The following is a 22,603-nucleotide window of genomic DNA, read 5'->3' as shown; positions in this document are numbered from 1 at the left end:
TTCAATGTCATTTCTGATTAAAATCCACTTAGTATGTTACATAATTTAACTTAAGTCAGTATAGAGAAAGAACTCTCCTACATGAGGTAGCCAGGAGAAATTCTTTTTAAAACCTTATTATTCGGTATGCATATAATCTGTTTAGATATTTGTAAATATATATCTCTGCAAATACTCTATGCATAAAATGCTCCTCAATAAACAAATGTCACTTTCCTTTTTATTCTACAATAAATAAAAACAATAAACATGTTGATAGGTCAATTATAAAAAATTTAAATATTTGATTCAGATTTAGGTTTAAATACTTGGAAGTAAGGTGGTCTGTTCTTGACAAGGTCCTCAATACCTTTTTATTTGATTTGTTTACTCAAAAATGACATAAGAATATAATTCTGTATGATTTCTTTTCACATAGTCCAAGCAGAAAAATATTTTAAAAAGAAAAAGAAAGTAAAGAAAATATTGGTCAAGATTTTCAGGAGTTTAGAAAAGTGTATGCCTAAAATGTTGGTAGGTGGACTAAATATAATTGATTTTTTTTTTTTTTTTTTTTTTTTTTTTTTTTTTTTTTTTGCTTAACCTAGATGATAAATGTCTAATCTGGACTGCCCATGTGGCATGCAGTTTCCAAATTAAACTCTTTCAGAGACTGCTGTTTTTAGCAAAAGAGGGGGAAGTGAGAATTAGACAACACCCTTGCTCTTTCTATACAATGCAGTCAAAAATCGAGTTTGGCCAATTCACTGTAGTTCATTGCTTGAATTATAGCAGGACCCCAGAAACTTAAAGCAACCTGAGAGCCCCTGAACAGGTTTATCCTAGTCTAGAGTCTAGCACAGAGTATAGAAGAGAGTGTGGTGCCCTTCTCATTTCTCTCCTCTGTCCTTTCCCGATGCACACACTACCTGTGTGAGACCTGCTTCCCAGTGTCCGAAATACAGAATCCAAGGAAGCATCTGGTATTCATCTCGAGAACTATCAGAAAAAATGTAGCCATCTAGAGTAGAGGGGGAAAGGGAGTCAGTAAAAGGTGTGGATGCTATTATTCATTTTCATGTCGTCACTTACCTCTGGGTTTCTAACAAAGGTCCTTCTTCTCCCTCCCCCAGGTGGCAAACCTGCTGCGGCTCTTCCAGATCCCTCAGATCAGCTATGCATCCACCAGCGCCAAACTCAGTGACAAGTCGCGCTATGATTATTTTGCCAGGACCGTGCCCCCCGACTTCTACCAAGCCAAAGCCATGGCTGAAATCCTGCGCTTCTTCAACTGGACCTACGTTTCCACAGTGGCCTCTGAGGGTGACTACGGAGAGACAGGGATCGAGGCCTTCGAGCAGGAAGCCCGCCTGCGCAACATCTGCATCGCTACAGCGGAAAAGGTGGGCCGCTCCAACATCCGCAAGTCCTACGACAGCGTGATCCGAGAACTGCTGCAGAAGCCCAACGCGCGCGTCGTGGTCCTCTTCATGCGCAGCGACGACTCGCGGGAGCTCATTGCCGCCGCCAGCCGCGCCAACGCCTCCTTCACCTGGGTGGCCAGCGACGGCTGGGGTGCGCAGGAGAGCATCATCAAGGGCAGCGAGCATGTGGCCTACGGCGCCATCACCCTGGAGCTGGCCTCGCAGCCTGTCCGCCAGTTCGACCGCTACTTCCAGAGCCTCAACCCCTACAACAACCACCGCAATCCCTGGTTCCGGGACTTCTGGGAGCAAAAGTTCCAGTGCAGCCTCCAGAACAAGCGCAACCACAGGCGCGTCTGCGACAAGCACCTGGCCATCGACAGCAGCAACTACGAGCAAGAGTCCAAGATCATGTTTGTGGTTAACGCGGTGTATGCCATGGCCCACGCTTTGCACAAAATGCAGCGCACCCTCTGTCCCAACACTACCAAGCTTTGTGATGCTATGAAGATCCTGGATGGGAAGAAGTTGTACAAGGATTACTTGCTGAAAATCAACTTCACGGGTAAGCCAACAGCCTTTAAACATCTTCTCAGGTGCAAACAGGTGAAATCAAATAGGAATCAAATGCCTCTGTGCCCAACTCAGAAATAATTGTTTCAGAGCCATAAAAAGGGTTCAAACTGTTAACCAAATATTCCAGGATGCGATAGGATGGTTCTCTAATATTCTTACTCATTTCTGAATGAACGTCTCGGCTGGTAAACGACATGGCAACGAAAGGGGCCTCAGGTGGGTCTGACAGCCCACTGTGGTAGCTCCCTACATTAGGACCAGGCTAGATTTGAGTTCTTTGTTGTTGTTGGCTGCAGGATTATGGCATGTGTCATATGGGCATTTAATCTTCTTTAGCAGAATTGGCAACTCTCTAGGGAACATGAACTTCCAAGCCTTCCTTGTGGGTGATTTGAGCAAAGAAATCTCATAACTTTCACAGTGGGTGAGACAGAGAGAGAGAGAGAGAGAGAGAGAGAGAGAGAGAGAGAGAGAGAGAGAGAGAGAGAAATAGTCACTGATCTCCCAGAGCCTAATTAGGGACAAAATAGAAAAGATACTCAGACCACAGTAATTTCTAGGCATTCAGTTTCTTTTTCTGCTATACCAAAACATTTATATATTATTAATAGTTGGGGATTTTCTCAAAATATGAAATGAAACTCTTTTTCTGGAAGCTTGAGTATAAGCAGGTTGAAGACTAATGGAAGTCATTCTGATACAATAGTGAACATCATACAAAGGTGTATTCAAAGTGACTTCTGCTGCCTCTTTATTTATTTCTAAATACAGTCTAAATATTTCTCTAACTCTAGTATTGCATTGAATACATTACTACATAAAAAGCACAAAATCTTTAGGTCTACATTCTCTACTAGGGTACATGGGATATCTGCTTATTAAAGCACTTGTTCTGGGAACTGTAGCTTAATCCCAAATCATAAAATAGTAAGTAATATTTGGGGGCACAAAGATTTTGATGCCAAAAAATTACAGTGATAAAATGCTTTCATCAGCCTAAATTACTAATACCTCTCATGCCACTCACGCATCGCTCCAGTCTGCACAATGTCTAGTCTGCTTCCATGGAATTATCATCCAAGACGTGAACGTTTATAGGCTCAACTCATACTACCATTGGCGCAAATGGCAGTTCTCACATCTCCCTTATAAGTGGTCACTCAGAAGTCAAGTGGTCTATGAAATCACAGGTAGTAATGAAAAAAGACCTTATGACCATTGGCTTCTATTCCATAATTCTTACCTGCAAGGCAGCCTTGAAAATAAGCACAAAAAAATTACCAGCCTGCATGTTGCATGACTTCTTTACTTTCCCCAGAGAGGGCCAAAAGTAGTCAAAATCAATTATGTCAGTAATTCCTCCAATTCATCTGATGGATACCACTTCTTATCATTAGAATGACTGCTAAAAGTGGTAAAGATTAAACTTTTTCTGTGCCCTGTATTCCCATAAGTGTATTTCATAAAGAAATAACAAATAAATAAGTAAATAAATAAATAGAGTAATAAATCAGCATTCATCTTCAAATCCCAGGTCAGTTCCTATTGACATCTCTAAAAAGTGAGAATGGACCTTGGAGTCAGTAAAAAAAGAATATCTTTACTCTAAAAATAAATGAACTCTCAGGTATTCATAAAAGCCATCTGCAATGCACTTAATACTTAAAGATGAATAAGAATTCAGCACATACTCCCCATCAGACTACCCTTCAGGATATTATTTATCTTTACTGACCACATATATTAATTAACTTTGTTATTCTAGTTCATTTCTGACTTTTTAGTATGCAAATATACAAATATATTCACTCATCAGCAGCTAAAATAAAAGGAACTCTTAGAATTCAGAAAGCCTTTGCAAGGTGTTTTATGTAACCAAAACATGTTCCTTCATTCCAGTGACTTCTTGGGTCTTAAAAGGCAAAGAAAAGTAAAGAAATAAGGGCATTATTTGGATAAACAAAACAAAAGTATCTTCTTTTTGTCTATCTTGTTCAATTACTCGTTTCAAGTCTACCATTCAGTTTGGCTGTGCAAACCTGACCACAAAGTGCTATTTTAGCCTTCTCAATTTGTCAGACATTACCAGTCATTCTCCATCTCTGAAGAGAGTAGGAGGGTGAAAAACAGATTTAAACTACATAAAAGAGAGGGAATTTAGACCAGCCACAAGGTAAATATTCTTAGCAGTGAGAATTGGACAAGAAAATACATTACTAAGGGAGGATACCACAATGCTAAGTTAGCTAACTAGTACATTTTAAAAATAAGTCAAAGAACTGACTATAATAATAGAATGCAGATTTCAGTTTACAGTAACCTGTATATGACTAAATATATGTATATTTTTAACTTAGAACTAGGTAAAAGATTATAAGTGTGTATGCATTATTACTGCTTTAAGCTTGAGATGCACTATGGAATATTTTTTCCTAGCTATTGAAAAGCAGATTTGTTTTACTTTTTTTCTGAAACAGTATCGTTGTTTTTCTAACTTGAATATTGTGGCAATAAACTAGGCACAATACTACACACTTAGCAGACACTAAACAATCTGTTAATCTGTTCAATTAGGCTGAAAAAGTCTTCTTCTGGCCATTTGCATGTACTCAATATATTTACTTCAAGATTCTTCTGACAAGGGACACTTTTAGCCAATTCCCCAATAGCTCTCATCATTATAGGATTAAAAAACTAGGCCTCCTGAGAATTTTAAAATAGATTAAAATACTTCCTGGTACTCAGATGTGTTCCCACTAGCTAGTTCCAGCATTGGTCAACATGGATCTTATTTGAAGCTAACCCAATTTAAATATTCCTTTTGAAAAACAGATTTTTAGAGCTATGCCTTGCTAAAAATTCTTCTAAATAGTAATCTCTCCTGGCATAGGAGCTAACCACTGCCCAGGTCTCTAGGTTCATTTCCTGCTGTATGCTCCACATTCACTCTTCCTTCCATTAACACTGCTTGCAGTGACCCAAACATGCCATGCCTCTATTTTTGCCTGCATACTTCCTGTGAATGCTATTTCTTTATCTAGAAGACTCTCTCTCCACCCCCACCTGCCTTATCTGGCATCTTCAGTTATTCCTGTGTCTCTTCAAGATTCAATTTAATTGATAGTTCCTTTAGGAATCATTCCTATACTTCCCAAACTGAGATAAATGCCCCTTCTTATTCCCATATCCATCTGGGATTTTGCCTTCCTTCATACTTTATATCCAATCCACCAAAATCTCTTGTTGGCGCTACCTTCAAAATAGATCCAGAATCTGATGACTTATCATCATCTCAACTGCTACCACCCTGGTCCACACCACCATCTCTAGCCTATATTTCTGTGATAGCCTCCTAATTGATTTATTGTTGCCTACCTCCAACCTAGACAATCTATTATCTGCATAATAGCCAGGATGCCCTATTAAAATCTAAGTCAAAGTCCTTCCTCTACCCAAAACCACTTGAGTTCCCTTGTTTCACTCATAGTGAAAGTCAACATCCTTACAATGTCCTGCACAACCCCCCTGCTCTGCCCCTACCTATCCTGACTGCTCTCCTTTCCTAACCTTTTACTCTCTTTCTTTCTCACGTCACTCCAGCCACCCTTGTTTCCAACATTAGGGCTTTTCCATTGCCAGTTCTCTCTGCCTATATTGCCCCTACCGCAGATATTTCTGTGGTTAATCCATTCCCTACTTCTTTCAAGTCTTCATTTAAATGTTATCTTCTCAGTGAGACCTACTCTGGCCATTTTTAACAGCGCAATGCATTACCTTCAATGCCCACTACAGATGCCCCTATTTCCCTTGTAACCTGCTCTACCTTTTGTTTTTTTACCCCATGACGTTTTCCCCTTCCGTCATACTACATCGTCTATTACTTTCGTATTTATTCTTTATTGTTTGATCCTCACACTAGAATATAAGCTCCACAAAAACAGAAATCATTATCAATTTCGTTCACAATGCATCCCAAGCATAATAGGCATTCAGTAAATATTTGTTGATTTTGAATAGCACTTAACACCCAAACTTATGTTTTCTTCTCTATCTTTATTACTAGATTGTGGGCTCTTTCAAGGCATAATACATATATTTCATCTCTGATCTCAAATACTCAGCATGGTTTCTGGCATAGAGCAGACATTGTGTAAATGTTTACTAAAGGAGTGAGAAATTATAAAAAGCAATCAATCAATTGATTTATAATATGATTGCTTTGGAAACATTTTAACGTATAAATTTTATTAACAAATGAATGTCAAGAAAGAAAAGTGTTATGACTTCTAGAGTGACTTGCTTTTACCTAAGTACTCTCCTTTAGTTATATTCTATCATTTCATTTGAGATAAATGTAACCAAATATCATTAAAGCTGGAAGAGACCCATCACTGTTTTACAGATGAATCCCAAGAATTGAAAGTGATTTGCCCAAGGTCAGTCAGCTGGTTAGCAACAGGGGCCAGGACTGTTAGCCGGTTAGTAACAGGGGCCAGGTGAAATTCATGTCACCTGACCCAGTGCTGTTTTTGTATGTGCACAAGGACTGTTGGAAATTGATGTATTTGATCCCAAACATCTACCACAGTTTCTGATCCATTCTAAATATTAATGAAATGCTGTTGACAGAATGAAAGATAATCAATAGGTTTGTAATATGTTCCCTTTTCTTATTTCTTTTTAACATACCTTTAATGCTCCTGGTCCACTTTTTCAGTTGACGCAAAGGTGGTTCATCAAACAGCCAAACTTTGAACGCTAAGCCTTGGATTCCAAACCTTAGTATATTTAAAAATAAATAAAGTTTCAAATCATGTTTAATTGTTCAGTAAAATTATTTCCATGTGTAAGAGTCATGTCATCCAGAATCCTTAAGTAAATATTTAAATGAGAATTATGTTTGGTGTCATGTGAATTTTCAAACTTCCTTTGAGTAAAATTTCATGAGTTTATGATGTAAAAGAAAGTTTAAACTATGTAATACAGTTAAAGAAAAGGAAGTAGAGAGGTCTGTGAAACATCTAAAGAAATGGGATATCACTTGATTATGTTCACAGTACAGTACATTCTCTCACACTTTTTATTGAGACCAGTTCCAGAAAGTCGAATAGAATCAAATCATAGAGTTACAAAAGGCCTTCCTCAAAGATGAGCTTGTCCCTACTTCTCAATTGACAGAGGTGAAAATTCAGGATGTCAGCATTATTATCTTCACTTACTGAAGCACACAAAAGTGAACTCAACTGTCAGAGTGATGTGGTAACTGGAGTACACCCAGTTTGAAGGAAAAAAAAAAAAAAGAGCTTCCATTTGCTAAACATAACTGCCAGAAGTGCCCCAAGACACATCCAATGTCACGTAGGCATTATCTCAGGAATAACATTTATGCCATTCCTCTCTGCAATTCTCAGGGTTAGGCTAAACTGTTTGAGAATGGAGATACTTAGAACGTAACACAAAAGAAAATTCATCCAAGTTCACATAACGAATAGGTGACAGAGTAAACTGCCAAGGTCCTGATTTAGTCATTCATTCCAAGGATACGTTTAGATGTCATGCTAGGACCTGAGGACCCAACAGTAAATAAGACAGATGCATTTCCTGCTTCATAGAGCTTACACCAGCATTTAACTACCAAAAACAATTCTAAGGTATAAAAGCATGATTATTATAGCCTATAATGTTAGGTTGTTGCCCTAGGATTTTTGTTCTGCTTTGGTTTGGATTGGGAAATTATAATGTATCTTATGCCCAGAAAAGATCTAGGATCCCTGAAGAAATCTTACTCCCAGGGCTTCACTTATATGTGAAGAGGACAATTCCCTGTTACTGATGGTCTGGTGACCATAACAGGATGGAATAGTATGCACAGCTAAGCTAAGACAGTTTTCTTTTATATTTGTTTGCTTGGTTGGCTTAGTTAGTTGGTTGGTTGCCTTTTTTTTTTTTTTTTTTTTTTTTTTTTTTTTTGGTACCAGTGAAGAGACAGACTACTGAGATCAGAGACCTAGAGCCTGGTGGAGACAGTCCAGCCGCCTTCTTATGTTTACGATTCTCTACACCTGGAAGAGGAGAAGAGGCAGAAAATGGGTAGTCTAGCCTTGCCACCCTACTCACCTCTGTGTCTGATTCATCCAATAGGAACAAGGATCACTCCTGGTTGGGACTATAGTCACAGAGCACAGGCCAGTAAGGGCAGATTTTCTGGGACACTGCACTCCAAGGAATAACGTTTTAGCTGGCCCCAACCCAGCAAGTCTCTCCTCTTGAAAAGTACAGGGCCATCCAAGGCACAGTGAGGAAGCCAAAATGGTAATGGCCACATCTTTAGATGAATGGGCTTTGAAGTCCCTGAAAGAGCAAACTGCTCTTGATCTTGCTTCCTCCCCTGGAACATTTGTAGTTCCCACAAAAGCACAGAAACTTGTTCCAGCTCTGCTGATCAAAAGAATTTCCCAAATATAAAGATAAATATCCTGTACTTCTTTCTTCCCCTTTCTCTCTGGTCAGCTTCCTGGGGTCACAAGAATAAGATTTAAACCCCCAAAGGGCACCACTAATGTGGTCACTTATTTGTTTATGCACCGTGCATCTGTGCTTTGGTGTCTTAGAGGCTTGAGAAATGATTCCCATTTTAAGGTCATGCAGTGGAGAACAGGAGCCTCTAGGAAACCTAATTTTCCACTTAGGCCTGTGCTTTCTGCTGCTGCTGCTACTGCTTGTTATTTTTACTATTATCATTATAGTTGCTATTATTATTGTCTTTAATATTTAATAATCCTTAATTTATTATGAATCGTTTAAACATCCTGTGTGTGAGGCAGAAAAAAGTAATCATCCCCAATGAAGTATGAAAGAAATGGATCGTACCAACCTGCTAGTCAGAAAAAAGTATAGTAAATATACTATTTCCTTGTTGTTTCCAGACTTTTTTGGACACTGTGGTATATTTACAGGAATATCACTTGCAAAGGTATCTGGAGATTGGAAAAAAAATATTCTAAGTATTTTTTTAATGCAACTAAAATCCTGTTTAAAAATCAGTTTACCTTATCTATGTTCCTCTCAAGATAGCTTGTATTATCCCAACAACAACATAATCTTCTAAAGGTTTCTAATCTCTGGAAACTTTGTCATAGTAAAGTTGAAAACATATGTTTTTTCCACTTCTGTATACCTTTATGTTATTACTCATCCTGAGCAGGACACTGAGAAGCCAACATACAGAAGGAAGTATTTTCAGTGTGTCAGAAAAGCTATCCGATTGCTGTACTCACTGGGATAGCAATCACATACTGAAATAGAGGAATGTTCTCTAAAGAAATTTAAAAGATTATACGATTATCCAATGGAACATGAGAGTATGGGAAGTCTATCCTAAAGTTGAGTTTAGTAAGCCTTCACAGAAACTTAGTAAAATTTTCATAATGCCTGAACAATGAGCATACATCCTAAAGATTAAGGATGCTGATGTTATACTCTGAGGAGCAGGCATTGAGAAGGATGGCTAAAGAACTTGAAAACTAGTCACCATTTTCACCTGCCTCTTACCATAAACACTTAGCAGGGGTCCACAATACTCCTAATCTCTTCATGTGACATCAGCAGGCAAGGTTAGCTAGTCAGTCTTTGTGTTTCTTCCCTGAACCCTTAGCACTGTTCCTGGGGCTACTGTACCTACGCTCCAAACTATGATAATCAAAGGATTCATTCAACTGTCTAAAGTATTTTAGAATTTGTTAACATGGCAAAGTCCTCCAAAGTTATAGTAATAACATTCCAGAATATTCAAAGATTCCATTCTTTTTTCTTTTTTAAAAAAAAAACAATTTTACCAGCACAGAGTTGACCATAACTTCAATTTACAAATTAACATCTCAACTACCAACTACAAAATCATATTCATACACACAAAGCTGCTGGACCAAGTATGATTAGATATTCTAAGACTTCCACTAATATTAACCTACTACTTGTCCAATTCATTCTTCCTAGCACACAAGAAGTAAAGTAACAGAAGTTTCTCAAATGTACCTTTTTTTTTTAATTAAGGCAGTTTAATGTATTACTTTAATCAGCCACTTTGGAAAAGATGATTATTTCTCTTTTAGTTTTAGAGTGGGGTTGACACATACAGAACTGAAGTATAGGAGGATAGTTTAAGAGCCATTGGTCTAGGTTATTTATTATTTTATTTTATTTTATTTTATTTTATGTCTCAGGATACATGTGCAGAACATACAGGTTTCTTGCATAGGTAAACGTGTGTCATGGTAGGTTGCCCCACCTATCAATGCATCACCTAGGTATTAAGCCCCACATGCCTTAGCTATTGATCCTGCTGTTCTCCCTCCCCCCACATCCCTGACAGGCCCCAGTGTGTGTTATTCTTCTCCCTGTGTCCATGTGTTCTCATTGTTCAGCTCCCACATATAACTGAGAACATGTGGTGTTTGGTTTCCTGTTCCTGTGTTTGTCTGCTGAGGATAATGGCTTCCAGCTCCAACCATATCCCTGCAAAGGACATGATCTCATTCCATTTTTTGGCTGCATAGTATTCCATGGTGTATATGTACCACATTTTCTTTATCCAGTCCATCACTGATGGGCATTTGGGTTGGTTTCATGTCTTTGCTATAGTGAATAGTGCTGCAATGGACAGAATGATTTACATTCCTTTGGATATATACCCAGTAATGAGATTGCTGGGTCAAATGGTATTTCTGGTTCAAGGTCTTTGAGGAATTCCCACACTGTCTTCCACAATGGTTGATCCAATTTACATTCCCACCAACAGTGTAAAAGCATTCCAATTTCTCCAAAGCCTTGCCACCATCTGTTGTTTCTTGACTTTTAAATAATGCTTATTAATAAGTTTAAGTTCCTTGTAGATTCTGGCTTTGTCAGATGAGTAGACTGCAAAATTTTTCTCCCATTCCGTTTGGTCGTTCACTTTGAGAATAGTCTCTTTTGCTGTGCACAATCTCTTTAGTTTAATTAGATCTCATTTGTCAATTTTTGCTTTTGTGGCAATTGCTTTTGATGTTTTAATCATGAAATCTTTGCTCATGCCTATGTCCTGAATTGCATTGCCTAGTTTTTCTTATAGGGTTCTTATAGTTTTGGGGTTTACATCAAAGTATTTAATCCATTTTGAGTTAATTTTTGTATAAGGTACAAGGAAGAGATCCTATTTTAATTTTATGCATATGACTAGCCAGTTTTCCCAGCAGCATTTATTAAATAGGGACTCCTTTCCCCATTGCATGTTTTTGTCAGGTTCATTAAAGATCAGATGATTGTTGATGTTTGGTCTTATTTCTGAGATCTCTATTCTGTTCCATCGGTCTATGTGTCTGTTTTTGTACCAGTACTACGCTGTTTGGGTTACTGTAGCCTTGTAGTATAGTTTGAAGTCAGGTAACATGATGCTGCTACCTTTGTTTTTTTCTTTTTCTTAGGACTGTCTTGGCTATATGGGCTCTTTGTTGGTTCCATATGAATTTTAAAGTAGTGTTTTCTAATTCTGTGAAGAATGTCGATGGTAATTTAATGGGAAAAGCATTGAATCTATAAATTACTTTGGGCAGTGTGGTCATTTCCATGATACTGATTCTTCCTATCCATAAGCATAGAATGTTTTTTCGTTTGTTTGTGCTGTCTCTTATTTCCTTGAGTAGTAGTTTGTAGTTCTCTGATATGGTTTGGCTGTGTCCTCACCCAAATCTCATCTTAAATTATAGCTCTATAATTTTCATGTGTCATGGGAGGGACTCAATGGGAAGTAATTGAATCATGGGGGCAGGTCTTCTCTATGCTGTTGTCATGATAGTGAATAAGTCTCATGAGATCTGAAGGTTTTATAAAACAGCCAGTCCCCTGTGAATGTTCTCTTGCCTGCTGCCATGTAAGATATGCCTTTGCTCCTCCTTTGCCTTCTGTGTTGATTGTGAGGCTTCCTTAGCCATGTGGAATTTTGAGTCCATTCAACATCTTTTTCTTTATAATTATCCAGTCTCAGGTATGTCGTTATTAGCAGAGTGAAAATGAACTAATACAATACATTGGTACCAGTAGAGGGGGCTGTTGCTCTAAAGATACTGAAAATGTGGCAGCGACTTTGGAACTGGGTAACAGGCAAAGGGTGGAAGTTTGGAGGGCTCAGAAGAAGACAGGAAAATGTGGGAAAGTTTGGAACTTCCTAGAAACTTGTTGAACGGTTTGACCAAAATGCTGATAATGATATGGACAATGAAGTCCGAGTTGAATTGGTCTCAGGTGGAGATGAGGAACTTGTTGGGAACTGGAGCAAAGGTGACTCTTGTTATGTGTTAGCAAAGAAACTGGCAGCATTTTGTCCCTGCCCTAGAGATTTGTGGAGCTTTGAACTTGAGAGAGATGATTTAGGGTATCTGGCAGAAGAAATTTCTAAGCAGCAAAACACTCAAAATGTGACTTGGGTGCTGTTAAAGGCATTCAGTTTTATGTACTCACAAAGATATGTATTGGAATTGGAACTTACGTTTAAAAGAGGAGAGTGTAAAAATTTGGAAAATTTGCAGCCTGACAATGCGATAAAAAAGAAAAACCCATTTTCTAAACAGAAGTTCAAGCCGGCTGCATACATCTCCGTAAGTAGTGAGGAGCCAAATGTTAATTGCCAAGACAATCGGGAAAATGTCTCCAGGACATGACAGAGACCTTCACAGAATCCCCTCCCATCACAACATCCCCTCCCATCACAACCCAGAAGGCCTAGAGGAAAAAAATGGTTTTCTGGGCTAGGCCCAGGGCCTCAGTGCTTTGTGCAGTCTCGGCACTTCGTGCCCTGCATCCCAACTGTAGCTAAAAGGGGCCAACATAGAGCTCAGGCTGTTGCTTCAGAGGGTGCAAGCCCCAAGACTTGGTGACTTACACATGATGTTGGGCCTGCATGTGCACAGAAGACGATAATTGAGGTTTGGGAACCTCAGTCTGGATTTCAGAGGATGTATGGAAACACCTGGGTATCCAGGGAGAGGTATGCTACAGGGATGGAGCCCTCATGGAGAACCTCTTCTAGGGCAGTGGAGAAGGAAAAAGTGGAGTGTGAGCCCCCACACAGATTCCCCATCTGAGGACTGCCTGGGGGAGCTGTGACAAGAGGGCCACCATCCTCCAGAACTGAGGATGGTAGATCCACCTACAGCTTGCACTGTGTACCTGGAAAAGCCACAGAAAACACAGCCCATGAAAGCAGCCAGAAGGGGAGTTATACCCTACAAAGCCAGAGGGGTGGAGCTGCCCAAGACCATGGGAACCCACCTCTTACATGAGCTTGACCTGGATGTGAGACATGGAGACAAAGGAGACCATTTTGGAACTTTAAGATTTGACTGCCCCGCTGGATTTTGGACTTGCATGGGTCCTATAGCCCCTTCATTTTGGCCTATTTTTCCCATTTGAAATGGCTGTGTATACCCAATGCCTGTACCCCCATTGTATATAGGAAGTAACTAATGTACTTTTGATTTTACAGGCTCATAGGCAAAGGGACTTGCCTTGTCTCAGATGAGACTTTAGACTGTGAACTTTTCAGTTAATGCTGAAATGAGTTAAGACTTTGGGGGACTCTTGGAAAGGCATGATTGGTTTTGAAATGTTAGGCCATGAGATTTGGGAGGGGCCGGGGGTGGATTGATATGGTTTGGCTGTGTCTCCACCCAAATCTTATCTTGAATTGTAGCGCCCATAATTCCCACATGTCATGGGTGGGACCCAGTGGGAGGTAATTGAATCATGGGGGCAGATCCTTCCCATGCTGTTCTCCTAATAATGAGTAAGTCTCACAAGTTCTGATGGTTTTATAAAGGAGAGTTCCCCTCTTCTTGCCTGTCACCATGTTTATGTGACTTTGGTCCTCATTCACCTCCTACCATGATTGAGGCCTCCCAGCCGTGTGGAACTCTGAGTCTGTAAACCTCTTTCCTTTATAAATTACCTAGTCTTGGGTATGTCTTTATTAGCAGAGTGAGAGCAGACAATACATTCTCCTTGAAGAGGTCCTTCATTTCCTTTGTTAGCTGTATTCCTAGGTATTTTATTATCTTCCTAGCAATTGTGAATGGAAATTCATTCATGATTTGGCTCTCTGCTCATCTATTGTTGGTGTATAGGAATGCTTGTGATTTTTACATACTGATTTTGTATTCTGATACTTTGCTAAAGTTGCTTATCAGCTTAAGAAGCTTTTGGGCTGAGATGATAAGTTTTTTTAAAGATCATGGCATCTGCAAACAGAGAAAGTTTGACTTCCTCTCTTCCTATTTGAATACCCTTTATTCCTTTCTCTTGAATGATTGTCCTGGCCAGAACTTCCAATAATATGTTGGATAGGAGTAGACAGAGAGGGCATCCTTGTCTTGCACTGGTTTTCAAAGGGAATGCTTCCAGCTTTTGCCCATTCAGTAGGATATTGCCTGTGGGTCTATAATAAGTGGATCTTATTATTTTGAGGTATGTTCCATCAATACGTAGTTTATTGACAGTTTTTAACCTGAAGGGATGTTGAATTATATTGAAGGCCTTTTCTATGTCTGTTGAGACAATCATGTGTTTTTTGTCTTTAGTTCTGTTTATGTGATGAATTATGCTTATTGATTTGTATATGTTGAACCAGGCTTGCATTCCAGGAGATTAAGAAACTCACTCAAAACCACACAACTACATGGAAATTGAACAACCTGCTCCTGACTGACTCCTGGGTAAATAATGAAATTAAGGCAGAAATCAAAAAGTTCTTTGAAACCAATGAGAACAAAGAGATAATCTACCAGAATCTTTGTGATGTAGATAAAGCAGTTTTAAGAGGGAAATTTATAGCACTAAATTCCCACATCAAAAAGCTATAAAGATCTCAAATCAACACCCTAACATTGCAACTAAAAACTAAAGAACCAAGAGCAACCAAACCCCAAAAGCTATCAGAAGACAAGAAATAACGGAGACAGAGAGGAACTGAAGGAGATAAAGACTTATAAAATACCATTCAAAATATCAATGAATCCATGAGTTGGTTTCTGGGAAAAAATAATTAAATAGATAGACTGTTAGCTAGACTAGTAAAGAAAAGAAAGAAGAATCAAATAGACACAATAAAAAATGATAAAGGGGATATCGCCACTGACCCCACAGAAATACAAACAACCATCAGAGAGGTAAACACCTCTATGCAGATAAACTAGAAAATACAGAAGAAATGGGTAAATTCCTGGACACATACATTTTCCCAAGGCTGAACAAGGAGGAAGTTGAATTGCTGAAGAGACCAATAACATGTTCTGAAATTGAGGAAGTGATAAACAGCCTACCCACTAAAGAAAGACCAGGACTAGATAAATTTACAGCTGAATTCTACCAGAGGTACAAAGAGGAGCTGGTATCATTTTTTTCTGAAACTATTCCAAATAATTGAAAAGGAAGGACTTCATCCTAACTCATTTTATGAAGCCAGCACATCCTGATACAAAAACCTGGCAGAGATACAACAAAAATAGAAAACTTCAGGTCAATATTCCTGATGAACATTGATGCAAAAATCCTCAATAAAATATTGGCAAACCGAATCCAGCAGCACATCAAAAAGCTTATCTGCCACAGTCTAAGTTATTTAAGCTATTTAAATTGCACTTTGAGACAAGATTATACTTTCTACCCCTATAGTAAACAAGTTGGCTAGCAACTAGTCTCTTGTTTTATGTTTTACCATAGCAAACTTCTTTTTTTGTTTGTTTGTTTTTTTGGGTTTTTTTGAGACAGAGTCTTGCCCTGCCACCTGGACTGGAGTGCAGTGGCATGATCTCAGCTCATTGCAACCTCTGCCTCCCGAGTTCAGGCAGTTCTCCTGCCTCAGCCTCCCAAGTAGCTGGGACTACAAGTGCATGCCACCATGCCCAGCAAATTTTTGTATTTTTAGTAGAGACGGGGTTCCACTGTGTTGGCCAGTCTGGTCTTGAACTCCTGACCTCGTGATCCGCCCACCTCAGCCTCCCAAAGTGCTGGGAATATAGGTGTGAGCCAGTGTGCCCAGTCACCATAGCAAACTTCTTACAAATTTGTTCTTCATGATAAAGCAAAGACAGAATTTGGAATTGATTGTTTTAGAACTAGTGCTGCTAGAGAATTTTCCTTTTTAATATGAAGAGGATTTGTGGGCAATGGTGACATATGTACATAGAAAAAACAACACAATGCTATAATTATGAAACTTTTCAGAGAATCTTTAGTATTCAGTGTGAAACAGTGTCAGGTACTACAAAAGATGAGATAAAAAGAGTAAAAAATTCTTTCTGCCATCAAGTATCTTAGCAACTAGTAAGGGCAATAAGAGAATATAACTTTTACAATACACAACAGTTCATCACTGGCCTCTTAAAAGAGCTATAAGTTGCATAGTATTTAGATACAAAAGAGGGATCACAGTGAGCAGAGGGTCAGAAAAGGCTTCCTAAAAGTTGTAATTTTTAGAATACAATTAAGATTTCATTAACAAATTCAGAATTCCTTGGGAAATTAAAAATTAAATTGAAACCATAAAGTGTTGTTTTGATTTTATAGATTAAATATAAAATGTGTGTTTTAGTCCCCTTGTATAAAAAACATATAAACTTCTCTAAAACCACATTGGCTATGATCGTTGGTCTATCATTTTCACCCTGAATTTAAGTTAAAACCAATTAAATTTTAATCTGAAAGGAAAAGAAGAAAAAAGAAAACTAGCATTTATTGATTGCCACTGGCCTGACATAACCATTTTATATATTTTATTCATTAATTCTCACAAAAATCCATCAGGTGGGTAGATATTATTTCCCTCTATTTTATAAATTTAAATGAGTCTCAAAAGTGTTAAATGTCTTTCTCCAATTTGCAAAACTAAGTGGCTTTAGAGACTTGGAGACCCAAGTCTATCTGTTTCCTACTCACACATTATTTTCTGCTCCTGCTTCCTAAACAGAAAAGAAAAAAAACAAGGTTTGTATTTAGAAAAAGGATGCAGTCTCATTGCCATTGGGCTCAGCTCACCTATGTGCATTTGCAGTAATAATAAAACATTGTTTCAAAATCTTAATAATCCAAGAAGGTATTTGTTAACTCATTAATTGTTATAATAATGTCTTAAAGAATGACTCATAGGAAAGGCCTCCAACTACATACTTCACTCCTTCCTCTGAGAGCATCAAATTGCATCAGATCAATATTTGCAATATCATACTGTTATTTCCGAGAATCAATAGTAAATTGAAAAAAAATAATGATAATCAGGCTACAGATCACCATGTCTTCGGTGCTGTTGAAGACCACATTTCTCTTCCCTATCACCCTATAATCTCGCTCTAATTACAAACCTCCATATATTTAATTAAAAGTAAATTGATTGAAGAAATGAGAAAAACACTGGATCTGAAACTCTTCCAGGTTTCCATCCAAGATCAAAATAGTTTTGTGGGTTTGTTTAACGTGTTTAAAAGCTTTTCTTGTTGGGTTCATGTTGTTAAGGGGTGGTAGCAGTAGTTTGTTTTATAGCACACATCACAAATCAGGTTAAAAATTTTTAAATACAATTAATACCTTCATAAGTTAGAGCATCTTCCGAGTTTTCTATCACAAAATTCTGTTTATAGGCTATTCAGTCACCAATTATCACATTTTAGCAATATACCAGTTTCTTGGGGTACTTAACAAAATCTTCTCTATCCCTAAAATGCTTATAGTCTAATAAAACCTTCAACCATGATTATCTCAATTGTAATAAAAGTAGAAAACAAAGAGAATTTATCATTTCTCAGTCATCAAAAAGCAAGCCTTTAGATAAAGAAGACATTTATATCTTCATTTCTATTCACTATGTGTAATCTTTAGCAATATTTTAAACAACAGATATATAAATAAAGTATGTCTAAATGTAAAGCCAACTTCCAGAGATGAGTTCTTTATCTTTTGCCTACCTCAATTCACCCTTAAAACTTACCCTGTGGCAAATCCTTCCTCAATTTGAATCCTTTCTTTTCAGTAGAGAAATTTGTCAAATTCCTTTTCTGCCTTTTTGTGTTGCAAGGGTCTTTTAAGGCTGAATTAATCCAATGGCTAAACTGTAGAAAAGAAATAGGAAAGTATACTTTGTTTTGTTTTACTTGGGAGCATGATATCATGGTTTTATTTAAAATATCGTAGCAATATTTAGGATGCTGATAGACACTTTTAGAAATAAAGTAAGAGTAATTAATTTGACAACAGAACTAGGAAAACAAGAGGCTGCTTTCCCAGCCTTCTACTTTTTGCTGCCACCTACAGTTTAAAGTCATCCAAGTTACTTAGCTAAGGATTGAATTAACTAGTATGATTCCCTGAGCTCAGGCACAGCCCTTTCTTCGCATCCCAAGCCCCAGTGTGGCAAGAAGTGTTGTTTGTTTGTCCCTCATGTTTGACGGCCCACCACAAGAGCTCACTCAGTCATGAAGCTAAAATAAAGATATTATCAAAAGTTCAGAATCCTAAAATTTTAGTACTAGTTGTGAAGATGTATGTCACTTAACACTTTATCATTTTTAAATTGCTTCTGATCACAGTCATTTGATCTTTACCACAACCCTGTGAAGCTGGTCAAGCAGATATTATTATTTACCATTTTATAGATGAGAACATAGAGAATGAGGTGGAGTCACTCAACTACGGTCAAAGAAAAAGAACCCCTCCTGGAGTAGAATTCACATTCTTTGATCCTTGCACAGTGATATGTCCCTTCAACTTCCAAGGTTATAGGCAGTATAACGATTGCTATCTCATAATGCATAAAAATTGCACTGGAGGCAAAACCAGTCTCCAGTTATGATTGTTACTGGAGATTCTTGAGAGAATATTGCCATGAATAAGAGTGAGAGACACTGAACCAGCAAAGATCATATTCATTCTAGATCTGCCACTGCATGGCTCAGTGGATTAGGGCAAATCACATCGACAACCCAGGATTCATCTGCTAATATTTCAGAAACACAACCCATATGCTCAGTACCAAATATTAATAGAATTATCAGATATGATATTTTTATTTTTATTTATTTTTCTTGAGATGGAGTCTTGCTCTTGTCACGTAGGCTGGAGTGCATTGGAGCAATCTCGGCTCACTGCAACCTCCGCCTCCTGGGTTCAAGCAATTCTCCTGCCTCAGCCTCCTGAGTAGCTGGGATCACAGTTGCTCACCACCATGTCCAGCTAATTTTTTGTATTTTTAGTAGAGACAGGGTTTCACCATCTCGTCCAGGCTGGTCTCGAACTCCTGACTGCAGATGATCCACCTGCCTCGGCCTCCCAAAGTGCTGGGATTATAGGTGTGAGCCACCACGCCCGGCCCACATATGGTATTGTTATCCTTGCTTTTCATACACAGGTATTTCTGTTTCTGGGGAAACAGAGCTGATTTCTATTAGTGATAATAGGATATCCTTCTGTATTTAAAAAGGACGGTAGGTAGGAGTGTGGTGGCTCATGCCTATAATCCCAACGCTTTGGGAAGTTGAGGCTGGAGGATTGCTTAAGCTCAGAGTTCAAGAACAGCCTAGGTAACATATTGAGATCCCGTCTCTACAGATTTTTTTTTTAAACTAACTGGCCATGGTGGAGCCGCCTGTAGTCCAAGCTACCTGGGAGGTTGAGGTGGGAGGATCACTTGAGCTCAGGAAGTTGAGACTGCAATCAGCCATGATCACACCACTGCACTCCGGCCTGAGCCACAGAGTGAGACCTTATCTCCAATAAAAGTAGAAAAGAAAATTAAGAGGATGGTCATATACATTCCACTCACACTGAGATTTCCTGAAGGAAATTGGATTAGAAATGGACCTTGAAGAACCAGAGAAAATTCATGTAGTTGTTCAATATATATTGCAGACCTTTTTTTTTTTTTTTTTTAAACTAGACTTTATTTTTTTTAGAGCAGTTTTGGATTCAGAGCAAAACTAAATGGAAAATACAGAGAGTTCCCACATACTCCTCCCTGACCACATATACACAACCTTCCCACCATCAACATCCCAATCAGTGTGGTGCATTTGCTACAGTTAATGAACCAACATTGACACATTATCAACCAAAGCTCATGTTTTACATTAGGGTTCACTGTTTGTGTTATATATTCTATGGGTTTAAAGCGTAGAATAACATCCATTCACCATTATAGTACCAGAGAATAGTTTCACTGCCCTAAGACTCCCCTGTGCTCCACCTATTCATCTCTTCCTCCTCCCAAACCCCTGGCAACCATTCATCTTTTTACTGTCTCTACAGTTTTGCCTTTTCCAGAATGACATATAGCTGTAGTCATATAGTATGTAGCCTTTTCAAGTTTGCTTCTTTCAATTAGCAATATGCATTTAAGATTCCATCATATCTTTTCTTTTTATTATTATTATTACTATTATACTTTAAGTTCTAGAGTACATATGCACAATGTGCAGATTTGTTACATATGTGTACATGTGCCATGTTGGTGTGCTGCACCCATTAACTCATCATTTACATTAGGTATAACTCCTAGTGCTATCCCTCCTGCCTCCCTGAACCCCATGACAGGCCAGTATGTGATGTTCCCCACCCTGTGTCCAAGTGTTCAATTCCCACCTATGAGTGAGAATATGTGGTGTTTGGTTTTCTGTCCTTGTGATAGTTTACTCAGAATGATGGTTTCCAGCTTCATCCATGTCCCTACAAGTCCCTACAAAGGACATGAACTCATCCTTTTTTATGGCTGTATACTATTCCACAGTGTATATGTGCCACATTTTCTTAATACAGTCTATCATTGATAGACATTTGGGTTGGTTCCAAGTCTTTGCTATTGTGAATAGTGCCTCAATAAACATACGCGTGCGTGTGTCTTTATAGCAGCATGATTTAGAATCCTTTGGGTATATATCCAGTAATGGAATGGCTGGGTCAAATGGTATTTCTAGTTCTATATCCTTGAGGAATTGCCACACTGTCTTCCACAATGGTTGAACTAGTTTACAGTCCCACCAACAGTGTAAAAGTGCTCCTATTTCTCCACATCCTCTCCAGCACCTGTTGTTTCCTGACTTTTTAATGATCGCCATTCTAACTGGTGTGAGATGGTATCTCACTGTGGTTTTGATTTGCATTTCTCTTATGGCCAGAGATGATGAGCATTTTTTCATGTGTCTATTGGCTGTGTAAATGTCTTCTTCTGAGAAGTGTCTGTTCATATCCTTCACCCACTTTTGATGGGGTTGTTTGATTTTTTTTTCTTGTAAATTTGTTTAAGTTCTTTGTAGATTCTGGATATTAGCCCTTTGTCAGATGGGTAGATTGTAAAAATTTTCTCCCATTCTGTAGGTTGCCTGTTCACTCTGATGGTAGTTTCTTTTGCTGTGCAGAAGCTCTTTAGTTTAATTAGATCCCATTTGTCAATTTTGGCTTTTGTTGCCATTGCTTTTGGTGTTTTAGTCATGAAGTCCTTGCCCATGCCTATGTCCTGAATGGTATTCCCTAGATTTTCTTCTAGGGTTTTTATGGTATTAGGTCTAACATTTAAGTCTTTAATCCATCTTGAATTAGTTTTTGTATAAGGTGTAAGGAAGGGATCCAGTTTCAACCTTCTACATACGGCTAGCCAGTTTTCCCAGCACCATTTGTTAAATAGGGAATCCTTTCCCCATTTCTTGTTTTTCTCAGGTTTGTCAAAGATTAGATGGTTGTAGATGTGTGGTATTATTTCTGAGGGCTCTGTTCTGTTCCATTGGTCTATATCTCTGTTTTGGTACCAGTACCATGCTGTTTTGGTTACTGTAGCCTTGTAGTATGGTTTGAAGTCAGGTAGTGTGATGTTTCCGGCTTTGTTCTTTTGGCTTAGGATGATCTTGGCAATGCAGGCTCTTTTTTGGTTCCATATGAACTTTAAAGTAGTTTTTTCCAATTCTGTGAAGAAAGTCATTGGTAGCTTGATGGGGATGGCATTGAATCTATAAATTACCTTGGGCAGTAAGGCCATTTTCACAATATTGATTCTTCCTATCCATGACCATGGAATGTTCTTCCATTTGTTTGTGTCTTCATTTATTTCGTTGAGGAGTGGTTTGTAGCTCTCCTTGAAGAGGTCCTTCACATCCCTTGTAACTTGGATTCCTAGGTATTTTATTCTCTTTGAAGCAATTGTGAATGGGAGTTCATTCATGATTTGGCTCTCTGTTTGTCTGTTATTGGTGTTTAGGAATGCTTGTGATTTTTGCACATTGATTTTGTATCCTGAGACTTTTCTGAAGTTGCTTATCAGCTTAAGGAGATTTTGGGCTGAGACGATGGAGTTTTCTAAATATACAATCATGTCATTTGCAAACAGGGACAATTTGACTTCCTCTTTTCCTAATTGAATACCCTTTATTTCTTTCTCCTGCCTGATTGCCGTGGCCAGAACTTCCAACACTATGTTGAATAGGAGTGGTGAGAGAGGGTATCCCTGTCTTGTGCCAGTTTTCAAAGGGAATTTTTCCAGTTTTTGCCCATTCAGTATGATATTGGCTGTGGGTTTGTCATAAATAACTCTTATTACTTTGAGGTACATCCCGTTAATACCT

The 22,603-nt window shown here is 38.4% G+C and overlaps 1 protein-coding gene across 1 annotated transcript in view; it reads left to right on the top strand.

The window, feature by feature from the left end:
* Positions 1-22,603, top strand: part of GRM3 (glutamate metabotropic receptor 3) — a 224,226-nt gene that overhangs the window by 144,162 nt on the left and 57,461 nt on the right. The window contains exon 3 of the mRNA XM_001107588.5: positions 1,113-1,968. Coding sequence (XP_001107588.1) covers positions 1,113-1,968 — 856 coding nt within the window. The remainder of the gene's footprint in view (positions 1-1,112; positions 1,969-22,603) is intronic.

Source organism: Macaca mulatta, chromosome 3 (genome assembly GCF_049350105.2).
Source record: "Macaca mulatta isolate MMU2019108-1 chromosome 3, T2T-MMU8v2.0, whole genome shotgun sequence".
Classification (NCBI taxonomy): domain Eukaryota; kingdom Metazoa; phylum Chordata; class Mammalia; order Primates; family Cercopithecidae; genus Macaca; species Macaca mulatta.
Note: the sequence above shows the minus strand (reverse complement) of the source record. Positions and strands in the feature narration are given on the sequence as shown.